The 23221-nt window shown below is 35.1% G+C and overlaps 1 protein-coding gene across 1 annotated transcript in view; it reads right to left on the bottom strand.

Moving 5' to 3' along the window:
- COL19A1 (collagen type XIX alpha 1 chain) overlaps positions 1–23221 on the bottom strand; it is a 344672-nt gene that overhangs the window by 161890 nt on the left and 159561 nt on the right. The window contains exons 13-14 of the mRNA XM_010371596.2: positions 14350–14403; positions 12734–12769 (exon numbers count right to left, since the gene is read on the bottom strand). Coding sequence (XP_010369898.2) covers positions 12734–12769; positions 14350–14403 — 90 coding nt within the window. The remainder of the gene's footprint in view (positions 1–12733; positions 12770–14349; positions 14404–23221) is intronic.

The raw sequence follows: 23221 nt of genomic DNA, 5'->3' as shown, positions 1-23221 counted from the left end.
TCAAATTTAGGCAACTCATAAAGTATCTAAATAACTCAGATTTTGATATGTGAGGAATTTAAAATAATCTTAAATTGAATAGCCTGTTAATTACTATGCTATAATACATACATTTATATGTACATATAAATATTTATAATACATATAGGCTATAGAACATATATTTATTCTAGTCAGAATGGAAAGAGGAATTACGCTCTGTGGGCATATAACAAGAACCTTTCTATTTTATTCACCTAAAAAGAGATTGTTATAGTTGCTTAGGAATTTTAATAAGAAAGCATTATTTAGTAGTTGAGCCTGTGATTCAAATGTATTTAAAGTTAATAACTTTAAATTACAACACAAGAATTCTGGTAAAAAATAATTTTCTCTGAAATAATTAGATGTCTGTATAATATGAACATAACTACAGTTGTATAAATACTTGTAAACTTTTTATACACAATTCACAAATGACCATTTTTAAAATGATCAACTTAAACCAATTGTTTGCTTTTTCTTAAACCATGCAGGTTTTCTGAATGCAACGACAGTGACTATTGTTTGTTTCTGTGCCTGCAGTGCTTAACACAGTATCTGGCACACAGTAAGCATTCAACTAAGTGAGTGGGTAAAAGAGGAAGGGAGGAAAGGGACCATATCACTTACCGAGCAATTATTTTTGTTTCCTGTACACACCAACTTAGAAAAAGAATTATTTCAACGATTCCCCCATGTGAATACTATATGATCTCTTGTGCATCAGGGCCATCTGCTAATTGAATGTCATTTGATTTATAAATGACCAGCTGAGATTTTCTCTCCATTGCTTATGGTATTTAAGGTAGTTTTCTTAGAGTAAAAGCTATGCACCCTCTCTGTGCCTAATTTCTCACTTAAGCTGGATTTATCTGGGCCCCAAGGAACTGGTATTTAAGTATCATTTAGTAAGCATGTCTAAGGCACTTCTGCTGTTGACAGACTTAACCTTTGGCTTCTGCATAAACATTTGGTGCCATCTGGATGAGTATTTAATAACTCCCCAAAGAGACAGGGCCAGAGCAACACAGTCATTTTCCTAGGAACTAAAATTAGTGGATATATTACATGAAATAGCACTGTTCTACCTTCCTTCACCTGTCTCTCCTCTGACATGACATGCAAAGGACGGAAGAGAAAAGGAGATGGAGATGTTAGCCAACTGTCTCATTTCACTCATAGTCCCTGTCTTGCTTCTGAAGACTTAGTAATGTATTTCAGTAAAACTTCACTGTAAAAAAAGCATTATATATTTAATTGAGGAGAATCTGGCAATAGTGTGTAATTGGAAGGCTATAGAACATACACAATTTTATGAAGTTATATATAAAGACACACTACATTTATATAAAATTAAGGTTTTAACAACAGATGCCATATAACCAAAGAATTTGTGCTTAGTGTAATTGAGTATTTGAATGTAATGATTTACAACTAATATTTCAACATGAGAGGAAAAGCTAATATAAAATGCCATTATTCAAATAACATGATTAAACCATGAAATATGTACCTTTAATAGAGGATTTTTATGTCAACATCTTCATATTTCAGAATCATTTATCAGATTTTCATTATGATCTTGGATACATTATATTTGATCAAATAAATTTGTATACTTATGATAAATACATTTTTCTTATTCAGCATTGGTTTTAGCTCACACATGTCTGCCTTGTAAATCATAAATATCAACAAAAGAGATAATTTAAGTTAACCAGTAACTCACTGGTTAAGTGTCATCTTGACATTAAGTATTATGTTTTCTCACAATCAGAATATAGTATCTTTAAAAAATTCTGATTCTGAATAGAGTTTTGTTAATAGATTTAAATAATTTAGAAAGGAATTTTCATCCTTTAACAGATTATTCAAAAGTGCTTTTTCTAATCCATCATTACTGCAACTGAATACATGACAATGCTATTAGCAATATGGCCATTCCAGATGTGGTAGAACCCAAATACCTTTTGAAAAAATGTGATTTGGTGATATTTTTAAAATGTGGAATTTCAAAAAGTTAGTACATATATATGAAAAGCATATTTATAAGGGAATTTTTCTTTGTTGTTAATAAGCCAGCTGCTTAGAGAATTTCAGCTGAATCACTGCACTATTTGACTGTATTTAGCTTCATTTGTGCTACTGAAAGCATAAATCTCAAATTTATAGCAAGTTATTTCACATTTTTATTGATAAGAATGCTAAATTTTACCGTCCATGAGTTTAACAAGATGCTGAGAAATGAAAAAATGAATAAGGCAAGACATGGTAAAATCTACAACTATAGATTAAAGACTTATTTTAATTTAAACTTTGTATCATACTCACTAGACAAATCACAGGAATTAAAACTTAATAGTCATTCACTCTTCACTGCAAGCCTGAAAATGCAAGCAGCACCAGTGCACTGAATCAGAACAATCCATTTATTCTAATTGGCCAGCACTCTGCTTTAAAAAAAAAAAATAGAATATTGGGCAATTTTCTGGAAAAATTACTTTGTTGTGGAGTAACATCAGAAAGAAAGAGAAGAAAATGAGATGAAGTCAGAAATGCAATGAGAGTTGAATCCTGTAAGACTTTGGAGGCCATTGTATGGAATTTGGGTTTTATTTAATTACGTGGGGAAGCACTGGAGATTCCGGAAAGAAGAATGACAAGGAACATTCTGGCTTCTTGTGTAAATCATGCAAGAAGAGCAAAGGGAGAAGGAGGGAGACCATTAATTGGCTATTGAAATACTCAAGAGATTTATAATGGTAACTAGGACCAAGTGGTAATAGCAGAGGTGTGAGAATTGGTCAGATTCTAGATATATTTTGAAGGCAAGGTCAATAGAATAAGTAAAGAAATGTGAAGGCTAACTCATTTATGTTTATAGGAGCAAGATATCTAAGTAAATTATAAGTTATTCAGCATCGTATAGAAAAAGGGGGGGCTTCCAGGATGGCCTAGGAGTTATATTAAATCAACATACTCACAGATAACAACTATAAATACTGAACTACATATAGAACAACTATGTGAAGACACTGGAAGCTCAACAAAAACAGGCAGATACTGGAGGGGAGTCAACATTCAGAAAAATTAAACAGCATGGAGTCAGTTTTCTGTTTTTGAGATGTTTAGTCTGAGGACAGGCTCAAGTCTGGGTCACGGGTTGGCTAAATAAAAAGCCTATAGACTTGCTGGATTGAAAAACCCGACGACAGAGTTTAGGTCATATGCAATTCCTGCAAAGTAAAGTGGGGTTGGTTTGTCAAATCCTGAAATAAGGAAGGAAGTCCCAAATTCTGCATATAAGCTCTCCCCAAATCTCTGGCTGACTCCAAACCAAACATACACAGTGCAAACTGCAAGTAGTTCAGCTTAGCTTAAAATAACAAAACTGGGATTTCAGCTGTTGCCAGCTGTAGGAGAAACAGAGTTTGCTATGTGAGTCTAGCCAATTTAACTGCCTGCCTTAAAAATGTATTAAAGCTCTTCAGAAAAAATGGAACTTAGTATCCAAAGTACAATAAAAAATTACTTGCCATACAAGTAAGCACCAAAACATAATCCATTCTAAGGAGAAAAGAAAATCAACAAAGAACAACTTGATATTACTCAGATGATAGAATGATTGGAGAAAGATATATATATATATATATATATATATATATATATATATATATATTTTTTTTTTTTTTTTTTTGAGACAGAGTCTTACTCTTGTTACCCAGGCTGGAGTGTAGTGGTGCGATTTTGGCTCACTGCAACTTCCACCTCCCAGTTTCAAATGATTCTCCTGCCTCAATCTCCTAAGTAGCTAGGCATGCCATGCCTGGCTAATTTTTGTATTTTTAGTTGAGATGGCATTTCTCCATGTTGGTCAGGCTGGTCTCAAACTCCCAACCTCAGGTGATCCACCCACCTCGGCCTCCTAAAGTGCTGGGATTACAGGAATGAGCCACCGTGCCTGGAAAGATTTTAAAGTAGCTATTAAAACTATTCCCAAGGTCAGGAAGGAAAACATGCTCATAATGAATGAAAAGATAGGAAATATCAGCAGAGAAATAGACACTATTTAATATAAAACAAACTTCAATAGCTTAAAAATATATATCTGTACTAAAAAATTCACATGATAGTCTTAACAGCAGAATGGAAATGAACAAAGCAAGAGTAGGCTTGACAAGGGCTTATTGGAAATGATCCATTCCCAAGAAGATGGAATTAGATGGGAAAAAAATGAACAGAGTTTTGGACAAGTGGGACATTATTGAAAATCTAACATATCTGCCATCAGCATTCCAGAAAGGGAAGAGAGAGAGAATGTATGTTCTGATTGCTCCACTGACTAGCCATTTCTCTGTCCTCTCCCTCTACTTGGGCATCCCTATTTCCTAAGGAACAACAATGTTGAAATTAGGTCAATTAATAACTATACAATGGCCTCAAAGTGTTTGAATGAAAGGAAGAGTTGCACATCTCTCATTTTCAATTAAAAGCTAAAAACGATTAAACTTAGTGAGGAAAGCATACTGAAAGCTGAGATATACCAAAAGCTAGGTACCTCTAGCCAAACAGCCAAGTTGTGAATGCAAAGAAAAACTTCTTGAAGGAAATTAAATGTGCTACTATAGTGAATACACAAATGACAAGAAAGCAAAACAGCCATATTGCTGATATGAAGAAAGACTTAAAGATCTGGATAAAAGACCCAAACAGCCACAACATTCCCTTAAACCACAACATTCCCTTAAATCAAAGCCTAATCCAGAGCAAGCCCTTGCCTCTTAATTCTGTGAAGGCTGAGAGAGGTGAGGAAGCTGCAGAAGAAAAGTTTGAAGCTAGCAGAAGTTGGTTCATGATGTTTAAGGAAAGAAGCCATCTTCAGTATATAAAAGTACAAAATGAAGCCATTAAGTGCTGATGTAGAAGCTGTAGCAAGTTATCCAAGATCTTCAATGAAGGTAGCCACACCACGCAATGGGTTTTCAATGTCGACAAAGCAGTTAAAGATGCCATCTGAGACTTTCATAGGTAGAGAGGAAAAGTCAATGCCTGACTTCAAAGCCTTACAGGAAAGACTAACTCTCTAGCTAGGAGATAATGCAGTTTGTGACTTTAAGTTAAAGCCAACACCCATTCTGAAAAAGAGTTCTGCTACATTTACCCTGCCTGTGCTCTATAAATGGAATGACAAAGCCTGGATGACAGCACATCTGCTTATAGCATGGTTTACTGAAGAAGCCCACTGTTGATACCACTGCTTAGAAAAAAAATATTTCTTTCAAAATATTCCTGCTCTTTGACAATGCCTCTGGTAACCCAAGAGCTCTGATGGAGATGTACAAGGAGATGAATGTCGTTTTCATGCCTGCTAACACAACATCCATTCTTCAGCCCATGGGTGAAGGAGTAATTTTGACTTTCAAGACTCGTTATTTAAGAAATACATTTTGTAAGGCTATAGCTGCCATAGATAGTGCTTCCTCTGATGAACCTGGGCAAAATAAATGGAAAACCGACATTCTACATGCCATTAAAGGCATTTGTGATTCATGGAGGAGGTCAAAATCTCAACATTAACAGGAATTTAGAAGAGGTTGATTCCAAACTCCACGGACGACTCTGAGGGGTTTAAGATGTAAGTGGAGGAAGTAACTGCAGATGTGGTAGAAATAGCAAGAGAACTAGAATTAGAAGTGAAGCCTGAAGATGTGGCTGAATTACTGCAATCACATGGTAAGCTTGAATAAATGAAGAGTTGCTTCTTATGGATGAACAAAGAAAATGCTTTTCTGAGATGAAATCTACTCCTGGTGAAAGTGCTGTGAACATTGTTGAAATGACAAGGAAGATTTGAAATATTATATATATTTAGTTGATAAAGTAACAGTAGCATTTGAGAGGACCGACTCCAATTTCAAAAGAAGTTCTGTGGGTAAAACAGCTACTACTAAACAGCATCACATGCTACAGAGAAATCTTTCATGAAAGGAAAAGTCAATTAATGTGGCAAACTTCATTTTCATCTTATTTTAGGAAATTGCCATAGCCACCCCAATCTTCAGCAACTACCACCCTGATCAGATAGCAGCCGTCAGTAGGGAGGCAAGACCCTCCACCAGCAAAAAGATTACAACTCGCTGAAGCCTCAGATGATCATTAGCATATTTTAGCAACAAAGTGTTTTTTAATTAAAATGTGTAAGATTGTTTTTGCACAATATAAATTGCACATAAAGGATATGGTATAGTATAAATATAACTCTTATATACATTTAAAGCAAAATTGGGTGATTTGCTTTACTGCAGTGGTAGTGAACTGAACCTGTAATATCTCCAAAGTATGCTTATATTCTGCATTAATCAATCTCTAAGTAGTTTTTAATTTGAATTTGATACTTTGAGATAAACAAAACTATCCTGGTCCCTAACCCCAAGCACACTGTATTATCTTACACTGGGCTGCATCACACATTTATACTTCTGCCCTATCTCTGCTAAGCACTTGAATTTTTCTGAATTTTGGCTTCAAGATAAAATTATTTTATTTTATTTTATTTATTTTAGACACAGTCTTGCTCTGTCTCCTAGGCTGGAGTGCAGCGGTGCAATCTCAGCTCACTGCAACCTCCTCCCAGCTTTAAGCAATTCTCCCACTTCAGCCTCCTGAGTAGCTGGGATTACAGGCATCCATCACCAAACCCGGCTAATTTTTTTTCTTTTTTCTTTTGTATTTTTAGTAGAGATGAGGTTTCACCATGTTGACCAGGCTGGTCTCAAAATCCTGACCTCAAGTGATGTGCCTGCCTTGGCCTCCCAAAGTGCTGGGATTAGAGGTATGAGCCACCATGCCTGACGTGACTTAAAATTTTTAATTTTTGTAATAGTTTAGAACACTTCTTTTTTTTTTAAATTACTTTTTAAACGAGATTTAAATAATGCTTGCAGAAGTTAATAGCTTAGGTTTTAAGAGTCAGATAAATGGGCATTTGAATATTAGCTGTGTTATGTAACATCTGTGAACCCTGGATAAGTTACTTAGATATTCTCGTCCTCAGTGCCCTTATGTACAATGTGGTAATAATCATTTTATACCTCACAGGGTTGTTTAAGGTTTGGTTTAAATATTACATAACACTGAATAAATGTCTACCATTCATTATTGATATTATTATTACTTAGAATCTAACAAGATGTATTATTTTTAAAATGGTTATCAGTTTGAAATATAAAAAGGATAAGGGAGGAATAATCAGTTAATTAATTTAAATCAAGTAGAAGAATCTCATATTTAATTCTTTAGAACTTTAAAATTATTATAAGCTGCTATAATGGCTTATTTTGTTAACAAAATAGTTGTTAGTACCAAACTAATTAGTGAATTTGGTATCTTCCAAAAAGTGGCTGAAAAGAAATCAGATATTTCATTAAATGGATATTTCATTAATTTTTTTATTTTCAACTAACTGTATTTGCTGAAAATATTCCTAGCAAGACATACATGAAGGTGGGTTTATGGTGGCAAGCATGGATTTTTAGTCTTTCTTTTTTTGTGTGTGTAATTCAACCACATTCCCACCTTCTGGGCTGAAAGTGTTTCTTTTCTTTTTTCCATATCTCTAGATGAAATTTTGTTTAAAAAAAGTATTAAGGGAAGCTTCTTGGCCACTGTTTTACAAAATACTTTCTAGACACTCCAATTATAGATTCACAAATTTGTTCTTGAATTTATTTCTTGATCTTTTGTTGTTAGAATAATCTGGAAAGTCTATATAAGAAGATTTGTAAGTTTATTAATGTCATAACAAAAAGTATAATTCTATTTTTTTCAAGTCAAGTAGATTGACAGAGTATTTAAAGGTTAAAGGGTGTAAGTGACAATTAAGGCCATAAATATCACTTTAACCTCCATGACATTTTTACAGGCTTCAGATTTCTCTTTTCTTCTTATTTTTTTCCCCCAAGGCAGTCACATTGGAGTATTTTCCATGTGACTTGTGAACATGAATCTATAGAAGGATTCAAATGTTATCAAAGGGATTCAACCATGGAGTTTTGAATGGGGTCCCATTTCCTCAAATAATTAAGGGGTACATTGCATTCGGCATTTGCAAACTGCAGCACCATTTTGGTTGGCTTTCTTATTAATCGGTTTCTTACATATTAGAGAGTGAGGAAGCACTGGTCACTGGCAGTAAGAATACTTTCAGGTGGTAGGAAGGGAGAGGTGAAACAAAGGGTAAAAGCTATTGCAGCTGAACCTAACAAATCAAACTGTTTCTAGGACTGCAGTCTGTGTTTCACACCATTTCCTCAATTTTACCTTTTCATACTCCTTTTTAAACTTGGTCTCCCTCACTTCTTTATTCTCTCTCTTCCACTGAGACCCAATTATATATAGACTCAACCAGTTATAAGAGAAAGTATAAATAAGCAACAAAAGTAACATTTAATGAAATAGATGGTTTTATGTATCAGATATTTTTGATGAACAGGTTCTGTGATTAAAAAATATTTTAAGTACTAAAAGCACAAGAATACACAGGGACACAAAAATAACAACAATAAACATAATCCCAGCTGGACCCAGTGGTTCCTGCCTTTTCTCAGTGATTCCAGTACTTTGGGAGGCCAAGGGAGGTAGATCACTTGAGCTCAGGAGTTTAAGACCAGCCTGGGCAACACAGCAAGACTTTGTCTCTGTTTTTTTTTTTTTTTTTTTTTTTTTTTTTTTAAATTAGCTAGGCATGGTGCCTACCATCTGTAGTCCCTGCTACTTGGGAGGCTGAAGTGGGTGGATCACTTAAGCCCATGAAGTCAAGGCTACAGTGAGCTGTGATGGGGCTACTGTACTTCAGCCTGGGCAACAGAGTAAAACCCTGTCTCAAAAGAGAAAAAAAAAAATACTTCCCCCAAAACATCATAAAGGATTGCCCCTGCATCAGTAAACTCAGTAGTACAGTGTGCTCAATTACTATGTCTATTAATTTCTTATTAAACAAAATATGAATAAAAGTAAAGCAAATAAAGACTGTATGGCTTAGAAGGGGGAAACGTGTTCAGCTCTTCCCCGTTAGTTATTCTGGGCAGTTCAGCTGTGTGTGCTTTGAGAATTTCTGGAATTCTGTATCCTGAGTTGTCAATACTGGTTGTCCTTCTCAAGAAGGATTACTGTTAGACTTGCTAGTAGCTTGTAAATGTGGAGATGGACGTTCATCTATCCTCTATAATGAAGTAATCAGGAAGCAAATCATAGGTATGACTAGGAAGGCTGGCCTCTCCTGGAAGCTCCTGAAAGTAATCAGGTTGGGTGTTTTTGATACAAATACTAGTGTAATGAGTAATTCCAAAATTTTGCTAAGATCTATAAGAGAAAGCTGTAAAGAAGAGTATTAGACATGCTTTCAGAGCCTTAGTTCTCAAGCGTGGCTGCACATCAGAACTGCTTGGGAAAAATCTCAAACAACTGTTGCCTGAGTCCCTCCCTAGAGATTCTGGCTTTATTGGTATGTGGTGCAGTCTGGGAATCAGAATTTTAAAAGCACCTTGGGTAATTGCAATGTGCAGTCCAGATAGAGAACCATTCATCTTCTTTTTTTTTTTTTTTTTTTTTTTGAGACGGAGTCTCTCTCGCTCTGTCGCCAGGCTGGAGTGCAGTGGTGCCATCTCGGCTCACCGCAACCTCCGCCTCCCAGGTTCAAGCAATTCCCCTGACTCAGCCTCCTGAGTGTAGCTGAGACTACAGGTGCACACCACCATGCCTAGCTAACTTTTGTATTTTTAGTAGAGATGGCATATTAGCCAGGATGTGATAGAGAACCACTGATCTATGGGAAAAGGCAGCTAGCTGGGAAGAGGGTGCTAAGCCCTTGTGACCAGTGTAGTGCAACAACCAGTAGCATCTGACTCCCTTGGGGCTTGCTAGAAATGTAGCAGCTCAGATCTCACATCAGACTAGGAATAAAAATATGCATTTGAACAAGACCCTGAGTGTTCCTACGTACACGAAATTTTAAGAAGCATTAAAGGCACCCAAGCCCACAGGAGTACCTGGACATTTAGATGAAGGTTGTAATTAAAGGTATCTTCCTAGCCCGAATTCTCTCCATTTAATGAAGCAGAGTTCAATCTTAACTTCATTTTACTAGTATGCCTCCCTAATGGAAGGAGATAGTTCTTTATTGCTATGTATTAAGTTGGATTTCAAATGAAAATTGGACTTCTTCAACAATCTAATATAATTTCTTTGAGTAGGAAGAAAGCTTTTCCCATTCTAGTTCCCATAAATAACGGTTCTCAACTCCTGCTGCATGTTTAGATCCACTCAGGGAGCTTTTAAAATATACTTGTCCCACATCAGGTTGATTGAATTGGAATTTCTGAGGGTGGAGCGCCAATATTGGTACTTTGTTAAATTCTTCAGTAGATTTTAGTGTGGAGCTAGTTTTGAGAACAATTATGGATGAACTCTGTTTATTGACTCCAATATATCACTGCTTCATTTAATCCAAATATAATGCAGTTAGTCATTTGGGCATCCTCAAAGACTATTATAAATTATTTCAACTAATAATGTACCAACCTGTATTATAAGATCAGTTAAATATTTCGTGTATTGTAAGTTGGTGTTCATTTTAGTTTATCCCTATTTTGTAGGAAAGAGTTGATAATTTATATTAATAACGAAAGTAATGTCAAGCATACAAAATAGTAATACCCCAATAATATGAATATTTTACTTTATGAAATAAAACATTTCATTTCATAGTGTTTTTTCCTTGCCATATTTTTAGACAAGTATGAAATTAGCCTGTAATCTCTAAGTGCTTGACAGCTGAATGGTGCAGAGGTATCTTCAAGGTGTTCCTTGGCAGAAAGAAGCTGGCTGCTATTAAACATCCACAAAATATATGTAATTCAATACAATTTTCTGATTGAGAAGCAAAAATTGTATTTCAGGTGAAATAATATATGTAGATTGCATATCAGTCTTTCAACATGAGTTGAAAATGACAAGGAAATCAGATAACTGAGTAGTTGACTATACAACTTAGTTGAAGAAAAACAGGCATGTGTCTTACATAAAATGAGCAGGTTTAACTAAATGACTGCATATAACTTAGTTGAAGAGAAACAGGCATGTGTCCCAAAGAAAGGCGCAGGTTTAACTAAATCACTGCCAAATAATTTTTTTTTAATTCTACAAAGTGTAAGGCTGGGTGCAGTGGCTCAATCCAGCACTTTGTAATCCCAGCACTTTGGGAGGCCGAGGCAGGTGGATCACCTGAGGTCAGGAGTTCCAGACCAGCCTGACCAATATGGTGAAACCCTGTCTCTACTAAAAATACAAAAATTAGCCAGGTGTGGTGGCGGGCACCTATAGTCCCAGCTACTCAGGAGGCTGAGGCAGAAGAATCGCTTGAACTTGGGAGGTGGAGGTTGCAGTGAGCCGAGATCACGCCACTGTACTCCAGCCTGGGTGACAGAGCGAGACTCCATCTTAAAAAAATAAAATAAAATAAAATTCTATAAAGTATAAAAAAACTGAATAATATGCACTTACAACCTTCTCTCAAATAGTCTTTCTTCTCATGCTTAAAATAAAAGCTTAAAGCATAAAATTCCACTGCAAATTGAACGAGTTATCCCCAAGTAAGTTACCTATTTAGTTCCTTAGGTTTTCTACATATCAAAAAACATTTATGTGGGAGTTGTAACGATTATTTGTGTAAGACATTATTAATATATTTTTCATAATGGGATTTTTAAGTACTAAGATAAATATAAATATTATCAAAATCACACAGTTTTTGAGATTCCTATGTTCTGCCAATGGGAAGGGCTCCGTCCAGATTACTAGAATACTTTTTAAAATCTGACCTTCTATAATCAGAATAGGTCTTTGAATACTACTGACTTAAATGCTTAATTTATCTCACTAGGTAATATCAACATAAAATTCAAAAGAGCTCAGGCTATAGAAGATCTTTAAAAAAAAAAAAAAACTGTCCTCTTTTCCATTAGGCTTAGAGTCTTTCATAAGTTAAATAAGAATCTTTAATGAAAAAAGTCTGTAATAGTAAATTATATCTGAATATAAGAGAATCATATATTTATTATTAAGTGCTTAATATATGATGTACCATTTGATTGAGAACAATCTCATTATGTGCACACTATCAACTTTTCTCATAAATCTATCACTAAAATATTGCAATTTTATCATCTGCAAATTTTAGAAGCAAATCATAGAGGAAAATAACAATGGTTTTGGACAGTGTTGGGAGAATGTAACTATCAGTTCCATAGGTAGCTGTTTTTACTCACTGGGTGATTAGAGTTTGTTCTGTCCTTTTACAGCTTTTGAAACAAGTAGGACTGTATCTGATTCCATTTACGTTAAACCTGATGTTAAGAGTGTATAATCAAATATTTAGGAGACACAATTATGAGCCATATGGAGGATAGAGGAAATTGCTCAGGGTAGGTACTGATTCCAGACTTTTATTGTAACTACCTGTATGACCTTGGGTCAGGTATTTCACTGATGTGGGCAGATGCCCAATCTTTAAAATGTGGAGGTTTGGCTACATGTACTAGAAGTCACCTTCAATTCTTAACTCTGTGATTTAAATTCTGGTTTAGTCCTGATGTAATATGAATAATAAACAGAATAATGGATTTCAATTTTGAATTTTGATTTCAAGAATACTTACAGGTAAGGCTGGTGGTCCTGGGGGTCCGGTATCTCCCTAAAATAGATTAAAGAAAAGTTACAATTACCACTAGTCCCTTTTTGCACATTATTTATACATTTCTAGGTGGATAGAAGTAATATATAGGGATAAATCTTGAAAAATAGAAAAATAGAATTTCATCCTGATAAAAGTCTCTGCATAAAGAAAATATATCATATCCCTCTTCGCTTGCATACTCCGTGCTTTTTGCAACAGCAGGACTTGTTTTGAAAGCTAAAATAATCTAATTTTCTATTCTTTTGTCTACTAATCCAAAATTAGAAATAATATATTTTCAAGTATGTTTACTTGCCAATGGAGCAGCTGGGAAGTGTCATGGCGATAGACAATTTGTCTGACAAAGTTAGTATGAGGATCAGCAGAAATAATAAGTGGATCTCCCCATTTCATGCCTCCCAGCTGCAAGAAGCAGTCCCATGGCCTCTTCTAAAGCTCTGCTGAATTGGCATTGCATTTGCCACCAACTGTAAGAGGCTTTGCCTATATTTATGTATTTTTGAACACTAAAATTGCTTTGCTGATCTATGTGAATACAAATTTCCAGGTGGATATATCAACAAACTATTCAACATCTTTAAAAAATTGTTCATCTAAAAGTTCACTATTTTCCAATTTCTATGTCACCTTCATGCTTTACTTTCCCAGGAACTTTATTTATTTCATAAGAACTCTCAAACATTAAAGACCAAACATCCTTTCCATGGTTCTTATTTAGGTGCACATTATGGAGGCCATGTACTATATAGCATGGGGTACCAGGGTGCTGTAGTCAGTCTCACAGTGAGTATCTTTAGGACTTTCTCCTTTCTCAATATAGCCAACTTAAAAGTTAAAACTTAGCATTGTGTATTGTTTTTGGAACAATTGAATTAAAATAGCCAACAGTTGCTAAGGGAACACTGATGTGACTTAAATCAGTCACTGGGAACTCATTTGCAGGATCACCTTTAACACAGAGATAAATATTGAAGATAGACAAGGATTTCTAAACGTGCTAAAAATGGAGAACAAAATACATTGCAAAACACATATACATACAATTTTCATCAAATTGGGATCACCCAACTACTTTATTCAAAACAATCCTTGCTTTTTACTATTTCTTAATTTCCTTTTCAAGATCGTTGCCAACATGTCATTATGAAATAACTTATTTTATGAGAAAAAGTGGCAGAAAATGGAATAGTTAGATTAAGACTGAGATACAAAATTAGCTTATTTCCAAAAGCCACTTGCCTCACCATTATGGCAGCAGCTCAGTGTTATTGGCAAAGGTTTCCAATACAGGTCACACTTGCTAATTTGATGATTGAATACCTAATGCTGTTAAGCAAGGGTGAGAAAAGGGAAATCTTATAAATACAAGTTAATGTCAACTAGCAATTGTGCATTAAGTCTTTTCAAACTAATCAAATGAACAAAAAGGCTATTCTTATTCAGATGCTATTAATGTAACAGCCTTTGGTTAATTTTAAAATGCTTTTAGGAGATAAACAGTATCAATGAGAAGTCACTGTACAGGTTGGCAGAGTTTTCTTAAAGAAAGGTTGGGCTTGGCTGGGTAAACACAATACCTTTTCTCCTTTTGGGCCAGGTAGACCACGAGGACCCAAGTCACCTTTCAAACCCTGTAGAAAGAATATAACCAATACACAGTTCACAGAAAGCTTTAATTTCTAACAAGTCGTTGGTAACAAAATAAATCATAATTTACTGAACTTCCAAATCCCATTCTTCCTTTTGTGGTATAGAGAGAAACAGAGACAACTGGCACTAAAATGATAAGCAACATCTGTGCCGTGGTGGGCACAGATACATTAAATCAGCGCGAGTCCTCAATACTGCATATTTGTGCAACTTTGCTTCCTGCTAAAATTACATTAATTCACCATCTGGGAGAATATCATTTAGATCTATATGAGCTTTTAAGTATCCACTTTGGATTAAATTTGTGGATGTTGTAAATACCTCTGATTTAGCATTGATTTGGCCTTTGTTAAGCTTGCCAAAAAAATTCAAGAGTAAAATCAAAAACATTTTTATGTCTCTATCAAGAAATCTAATTGTGAGGGGAAAAGGAATGAAAGATGTATTCTTTTGCTGTAATACAACTGGAGCTAAAATGTAATCTCTTGCCTGTTTTAAAGTATGTTCTAGTTCTCTAATTCCCATCTTTTATACCTGGATTTATAAAGATGTCAAATGAAACTATATATGACATAGACAGAATATCAGATAAATATTTTCACAAGTCCTCTGGACTGTTGGATGTTTTAATGGGCATTTAGTTGATCTGACTAAGCAATGACAGCTTTTGAGACTACCACAATAGATTGTACCGGAGGAGATCAGCTTTACAGCTGCATGAATTCACAGTGCACATAGAAAGTTAGACATATCCTGACTATATAGTAAATAGAAAAAAAATCTTCTTTTTTCCTTAGTTTAACACACTGGATGAAGGAAAAACAATAATAGAAGAAAGAAGTATTCTGAAGCCACACAATGCACAGTAAGTCTAAGTGTCTTCCTGTTCCCAGCTGAAAGACCCAGCTATTACTGCCCTGACATTTCGTAGTGAATAAATAATGCCAAATGCCATCACCTGTACTCAACATAGATTCCAGTGATGAAGTGAAAGAAACAAAAGAAAATTGGACACTTAAAATAATTCCTGTTGCAGACAGTGTGTGAAAATTGTGGTATTATACTTTAACAAAAACATTTTTAATGGATGAAAACAATATCTAATTGGCCAAAAAACCTTCCAGTTGCATAAATGCCTTCATGTATAAAACTCATAGTTATGATATTTTTCCATCATTACCTTGGAATATTTATAGAAAAAGGATGAGTGAAAAATTAAATGATGTTCGAGATGTGATGCAGTATTATTATTTACAATATCCATTTCTTCCTAAATCAAGCAATACATACTCTGTTTATACATGTTTCCAGAGTAGAACTTGGAAACAGAACATTGTAAACACTTGAGAGAAGAAATTTGCCATTTCTGTGAATAGATTTATTATTAATGCACTTGTTCTTTCATTTACCTATTCAATAAACATTTATTATATACCTTGTGTGAAGCTGCTTCTGGCCTTTAGACCTGTACTGGTAGCCACAAGCCACATGTAGTTTTTGAACTCTTGAAATGTGACTACTCTGAATTGAGTTGTACTGTGAGTATAAAACACTATTAGATTTACAATATTTGGTAAAAGAAAAAAATGTAAAATATCTCACTAATAATTTTAAATTATTATATGCTTAAATGACAATAGTTGGATATATTGAATTAAACAAAATGTATTATTAAAAGTATTTTCTCCTGTCCCTTTTTACTTTTCTTAATTTGACTACTATAAAAAAATAATATATTTGCATTCATCTTAAATTTGTAGCTCTCATTATATTTCTATTGATTAGTACTACTTTAGAGATACAGAAAAGAACAAGAAATTAATGAAGATTCTCTCCATCACCAAACTTTAGTCAGGGTTCTCCGAGCCCTCTTCTCAACTAGACCTAGACTGTGGCTCCCATCCTGTCTTTGGTCTGTCCAACTCAATTATAGCAAGAATCTTGCTAAGCATGTTTAGAGAGAACCTCTCACACTTAAAATCTGTTCTCCATTCCTTACTTTTGAGGATATCGAGTTCTTCATCCCCTACCTTGATGTCTAAGTTTGGCCTGTCTTCAGCAAGAATATTCTTAGATCAGTTTGGTAAGAATCACCCTACCCTTGATGTCTCCTCTTAGTAATTTTCTATCCAGTGACTTCCTTCCCTCTACTCATTGACTATAAATCCCGACTTGTCCTTGTTGTAGTTACAGTTGAACCTGATCTGTCTCCCTTATTGCAATTCTCCTATTGCAATAGTCTGGAATAAAATGTCTTCCTTATCACTTTTTAAAAACAAGTGTCAATAAGTTTTTTATTCAACTAGGTAAAGGTCCCTATCCTCAAGGAACTCATGTAATAAGAGGAGAGTGGCTGACAATAAACAGGTCAATAGGCTGAATGTGATAAAAGTGAAAGAGGAGAGAGGCTACTTCAGGTGGGGTGTCAGAAATGGCCCTTGTGTGGTGGTGACATTTGCTGTTTCAGAAGGATCCTAGCAAAGATATGGAATCATTCTGTGTCCATCGACAGATGAATGGATAAAGAAAAGGTGCTATATATACACAACAGAGTACTATTCAGCAATAAGAAAACAAAGTCCTGTCGTTTACAGCAACATGGATGGAACTGAAAGTCATTATATTAAGTGAAGTAAGCTAGGCACAAAAAGACAAATATTCCATGTTCTTACATGTGGGAGCAAAAAAATTTGAATACATGGAGGTAGAAAGTATAGAAATAGATAACAAAGACTGGAAAGGGTGAGTGAGGGGGAGAGGGAAAATGAAAAGAAGTGGGTAAAAAGATACAAGCATACAGTAAGACAGAAGGAATAAATTCAATGTTTGATAGCAGAGTAGGATCAGTATACTTTAAAAAAATGTATTGCACTCAGAAAATGGACAACCTAAGCACCCTAACTTGTATTATATATGTGTAAAAAAATTCTTACGTACCTCATGAATTTGCACACATTAAAAAAAAGGATCTGGCCATGCAATGATCTGGGAATATGTATAGGGGCAGAGGGAACAAGAAGCACAGAGGTCACCAAGACAAAAGGAGGGTCATGAGCACATAGGTAAGGAGTAGAGGATTAAGTCAAGGCTTGCCAGGGGTCATGGTACATAAATAATTGCAGGCCATGATGAGGAAAATGGGTTTTGTTCTACATGCAATGGGAAGCCACTTAAGTGTTTTAAGCAGGAAAATAACATGATGTGAATATGTTTACAAAAATTCCCACAAACCACTTTGGCAGCAACATGAAACACAGATTATGGGCATCAAGAGTGTGAGCAGAAAAGGGGCTATGACAGCTTTTCCAGGAAAGAGAGCAGGATGGCCGGGACAGGGTTGTGCCAGTGGAGATGATGAGAAGTGGTCAGAGTTGGCACATGCTGGAAGCAAGACTGGCAGATATGCCAAAAACGAGGAGAAGGAAAGTCTCCAGGCTGGTTTGCATTTGGCTTAAGTAACTGGCTAGGAAGTTACGCCATTCACTGAGCAGAGAAATTTATTAAAAAGAGGTTATCTCTTCTTGCTTGTGTAAAACTATGCAGAGAAAAGACAAACATGAAAAAACAAATTACTGATAAAAACCTTGAGTATCCATTTACTCAACAAATATTATTGAACATCTGCAAACATATAAGACTAAATTATATACTCCTTATAAATGTGTAAGTGTGAAACATAATTTTTAAGAATGGAAGGAAATATTGGGTACAACATTTAGAAAAATGGTTAACCCTGGAGTGTAGGACAGTATACGATGAACCACACAGGGAGATTCCAAGTGGAGGATGACGTCTTAGTTTTCACACTGAGTTCTGGGTACACTGGTGTTCTCATTATAACTATGATTTATAACCATCATATATGTTATATATATTATTTTGTAGGTATAGAATAATACATTTAAAAATTTAAAGATTAATTCCAACAAGTTAATCCCAGTTGTAATTTCTAGGGAAGCAATGTATTGGCGGTTGAATCAGGTAACTCTCCCTGGTTCAAACAACTATGGGCAGGGAGGAGGTGAAGGGATGATGTAGCCAATTACAAGCTGATGTGAATATTGAGTATTGTCATTGAAGTATATAGCAGGTATGATAAAAGCATTTCACAGACGCCTAATTCTAGGGGAGGTGTCTAAGACTTCACAGATACGGATTTCAGGAGAGTCAGAAGAGGAACTGCCTTTTATGTATAATCATGGGTAAGTTGGGTAAGCTTTCCTATAAAACAGGTGTAATAAGTAATAGTTTTCTTGAAGGGTTGTTCTGAGAACCATATGTTGTAGAGACATTTAGCACATGGTAGGCACTTAATAAATGTTGTTTTTACTTTTCAAGTTCAAGTTTAAGGGATAACTGATAGTTCTTTCTTGTTCAGCTTTATACCACTTTGATGGATATGTAACAACTGTGCTTTAACTCACATAGGATAAAATGCAATTGAGAAGTACTGCATTTGTCAAGCTTCTACTTTTATGACCATTAAAGTGGGCCCATGTAACTCACATCTTCCTGTGACAAAGTACAATGTTGTTAAGGCCATGGCGTTGTAATAGCATCTGAGAAACACATCAGTAATGCTTTTCTCAAATGCAATTTTTCTCCTCGTGTCACAGTGGTGCTCCTATCACTGGTTATTGAGTGCTAGGGAGAAAGGACACAGCACCCACCATAGGCATAAAAAGCCGAAAGGAACAGACTCTGAATTCAATATTGAGTAAGATGGGTATCTGTTATGAAGGTTCTCAATAAAATTCATGTACATAAAGATTCTCGAAAGCATAGCAGTTGATTCTACATGTAATGTGGAGGCAGAAACTGTTATCTAAAGGCAAGACAAGAGCTGAAGAGCAGTATTACAACTAGAATTATAAAAGCAGGTAGACTATAAAATTAATTTTTGTTGGAGTACCTACTACTACTCATGGGTTATCACATCTTTAAAAATCAGAAGATAATATAAAATATTATTTGTTAAAAATTGTTAACCCATCAATTAATTCTTTTCACAAGCTTTCAATGACTTAATGTTATTCCCTAGCAATATCAACAACTGTTGCCAGCTGATATCTCTGGTTTTGTGATTTCAATATTTTTGCATTCTCTAGTACAGATTGCATTGGTATAAGGAGATTAACATGATTATTTTAGAAACATCAGATGCTGTAATTCTAATAAGGGATATTTAAAAGACCATAATATAAATTCAGAAAAAGAGACAACTCAACAATTAAGTCTACTTTTCTAAGATTGTATAACGCCACAGAAACAAATAAATAAAAAGATGTGCCTATTAGAGCTAAATGTGTTTTATTTAACCCGATTTCTAATAATAGCAAATGTTTATATAGTTCTTGCTTTATGTTGGACACTGTTCTAAATGCTTTCTGTATGACAGTCCCTTTAATCTTCACAAAAAATCCATGAGGTAATTTTGGGGCACAGAGAGTGATAACCCCAAAGTGTGGTGCTTTGGCATGCTGAGTGCTTTTAAATTAAAAGGAAATGAAAGGCCTTAGAAACTGCCTCAGATCCAAGAATTTTCTAACCTTCTCTTGTTTCTCCTCCAACCCCTCCTCAAGCACAGGGAGGAGCTCTCTCTGGAAGTTTCTTTATCAGACTAAGTAATCTTCTTCCAAAGAAAAGCAATTGTCTTAAAACCCCCTTCCTAGGAATCTAACAGAATAACCAGGAAAACTAATTTCTGGAGAAGAGAATAAACTAAAAGTTGTCACCATGCTCAGACAGAATCTTAGTCTATTCTTCTGAGGACAGCTCTGAGAGACTACCTGGGAGTCTTTATCTGCAAAACAAGACAACTTTTGTTCACAGTGCAGGTGCAGCCCTCACCTTTCTGTAACTTGTCCACAAACTATTGTTAGCTCTTGGTCCCATTCAATTCTGAAAATAATTTACTACCTCTCAAAATTGCCGACATTTCCCCATCTTATTCTTTCCTATAAAGTGGGTTCTATTTAAGTTTCAACCATCTCGCCTTTCTTTGAGTCTCATATTTTTTATGGCTCCCACTGTATGCACGTTAATATATTTGTATACCTTTTCTCCTGTTAATCTGTCCATTGTCAGTTCATTTCAGCAGACTGGATCCCGCAGAGGAGAAGGGAAAATTATATTTTCCCCTACAGTAAGTACTATTGAAATTATCAATGGTGCAAATAAAGAAACTGAGGCACAGAGAGGATAAGGTAATTTACCAAGTAGTACATCAGCTAGTTAGTGGCAGAGCTGGGATTTGAACCCAGATAGTCTGGCTTTAAAGGTCACAATTATAACTTTATATTATTCCCTCTCAAGTCCATTCTAAGATACTGTTGTTAAATATATCTTGTATTTGGTCACAATCAAAATTATTTAATTATACACTAGATTGTGTGTAAAGACAAGGTCATATATTTTCAAAGTTAAATTCTAGCAATTCAAATTTTTGAACATTTTAATATATGTTTTGTATGCATTATTTAAACTGGAATGGACATATGAGCATGTGTTTGTTTAGTAATACCATAGAGATCAAACAAAAGTTTAGGCATGCACACACATACACACACACACACGCACACACACACACAGTCAAGATACACTTAGAAAAATATCAGCAGATTTTTTATTGTCCCAATGACTAGGGGCTGCTACTAGCATTTAGATTAGGTTGGTGAGCTTCAAGGATGTTAAACATTCTGCTCTTGCAACAGTCTGACTTGAGAAAGAATTGTCTTGCCAAAATGCCAGCAGTGCCACACTGAGAAAGACTGAATTGCTACATACTACCCTTTAAATTAGAGTTTACACTTTCCAAAGTGAGCTGGCCCATTTTGTGAGAAAGCTGGCACAAAATAAGTTATTATAAGATACACTGACATTAACATATATATAATATGCAACAATAAAGACTATTTAAAAAGGCTGTTAAATTCACTTAGTAGAAATATTAAAGGATTCCAATATACTCTGACTTAGAAAGTAGCTGGAGTCACCTGGCTCATTGAGTTTATTTACTATACATTCTAAGATAATATTTCTGAAGTTATAATTTCCATCATGGCTTGACTTTAATTCAAATTAAAATAGCCATTATAATACCTTTCATTTTCTAAGAATGTATACCTGGGCTTATTGAAAGTCAGAGTGAACTGTCATAAATGCTGAATTACTTTAGTTTGCAGAATCAGTTTTTTTAGCATTGAAAAATAAGCAATGATGTGTGGCATGATTTGCTAGGAAAATCAGACTTTTCAGCCAAATATTTAGAGTTAAAGGCCAAATTTAGTATTTTAAAAAAGAAAGTTGCTTAATTTCTGAAGCCTTTAATTTCTTGCTTCTGAAAATAGGAATACTATCACTCCCCACTCTACTAGCCAGTTAAGCTGGGTGAGGGTCGAATTTCAAATTCCTTGTGAAAATAGTTTATGAACTATAACACAGTATTAACACTCCCCCCATCTCCAACAGTGTCATAACCAAGCAGTAGATTCTTTACTTCTAGTGATAGTAGAGGGTAAAGAGGAGAACTCTTACTGTTTTTTGTTATTTCTCCTTAGTCATGACTCCTGAATATCTTTGGCAAAATTAAGGGGAAAAAAATAACATCATCTACTTATTAGCCAAGTAACCAAGTGAGAAAAGTTAATGTGCTTTGTCATGCTTTATGGTTGTACTTAATGAGCTACATCAGACAATAACGGTGCTAAAGGAACGACCTCCTGTTATTGGGGCATGTGAAGGACTCTTCCAAGATCCCTCAAAGGGACAGACATTCACACTGCTCACTAGGCCTTTGGGCTCTCTCAGTACGTTAGTGTTACTCAGATTTGGAACTCACACAGTGGCTGCCAGAGAGTTTGGGAATATAGTAGGTCCTCAAATATATGCATACATCAATTGATTAATTAAAAAGCCCAATAACCTTACTTTTAGTCAATGTAAGAAAAAATTTCAAATCTTGAAATTAATGTGAATATATTTCAGGTTCCAACCCCTCAAATATCTTTCCAGTTTTATTCAAATATTTCAAAAAATCCTTTCTCTATATCAATTCCAATATTACCTTTATGCACTTGTAATATACTCTCTTTTGCTCCTCTATCTCAGAGAGCCCACATACATGTAGTTTGGTTATCTTTTGCAACGCTGTAATTAATCTCTTTCAACACTGCTACATTTCTCACGAGTTAATATCTTTCTCACACAGAACGGCCAACATGTTGGGCTATTTTTGAGTTTTCAACTCCAATCAAGTGCCAAATCATATGTATTTTACCTCTTTAGCGTCATTCTCTGTATCTTCCCTTCCACATCTGTTATTCTAGCTTAGACTCTAATTACTTATATTTTACTCTGTTATAATATTAATAATTGCTCAGTTTTTCAAGCTAACATTCAGCAAATAGTTATTTGGAACTTACCCCAAACATGTGCTAAGTACTAGGATTCCAACACATCGTCTTTGCTTTCATGGAGAGTGTAACAGAAACAGAAAACACAGGCAAAGGCCCAAATTCTATCCATTTCAGGATCCACTGTAAAAGGAATCTTCATTTAAACAAAGTATGGGCCACACCTCCCCTTTGTTACGAGGAGAAAGGACAAGCATCCTCACATCCAGTACTTGTTATGCTCTGTCTTCACCTCTTCCTGTTTTGTTTTTCTCACTGTGCCTTACATGTAGCAGGAATTCAATAAACCTGAATGAATGCTTCAAGCCTCATCAGGCTTTTCAAATTTGTAATCTTAATAACCCTTTGCATAAAATCACAGCACATCACAGCAATAGGGGTTTTA

Source organism: Rhinopithecus roxellana, chromosome 4 (genome assembly GCF_007565055.1).
Source record: "Rhinopithecus roxellana isolate Shanxi Qingling chromosome 4, ASM756505v1, whole genome shotgun sequence".
In the NCBI taxonomy this organism is placed as follows: Eukaryota; Metazoa; Chordata; class Mammalia; order Primates; family Cercopithecidae; genus Rhinopithecus; species Rhinopithecus roxellana.
Note: the sequence above shows the minus strand (reverse complement) of the source record. Positions and strands in the feature narration are given on the sequence as shown.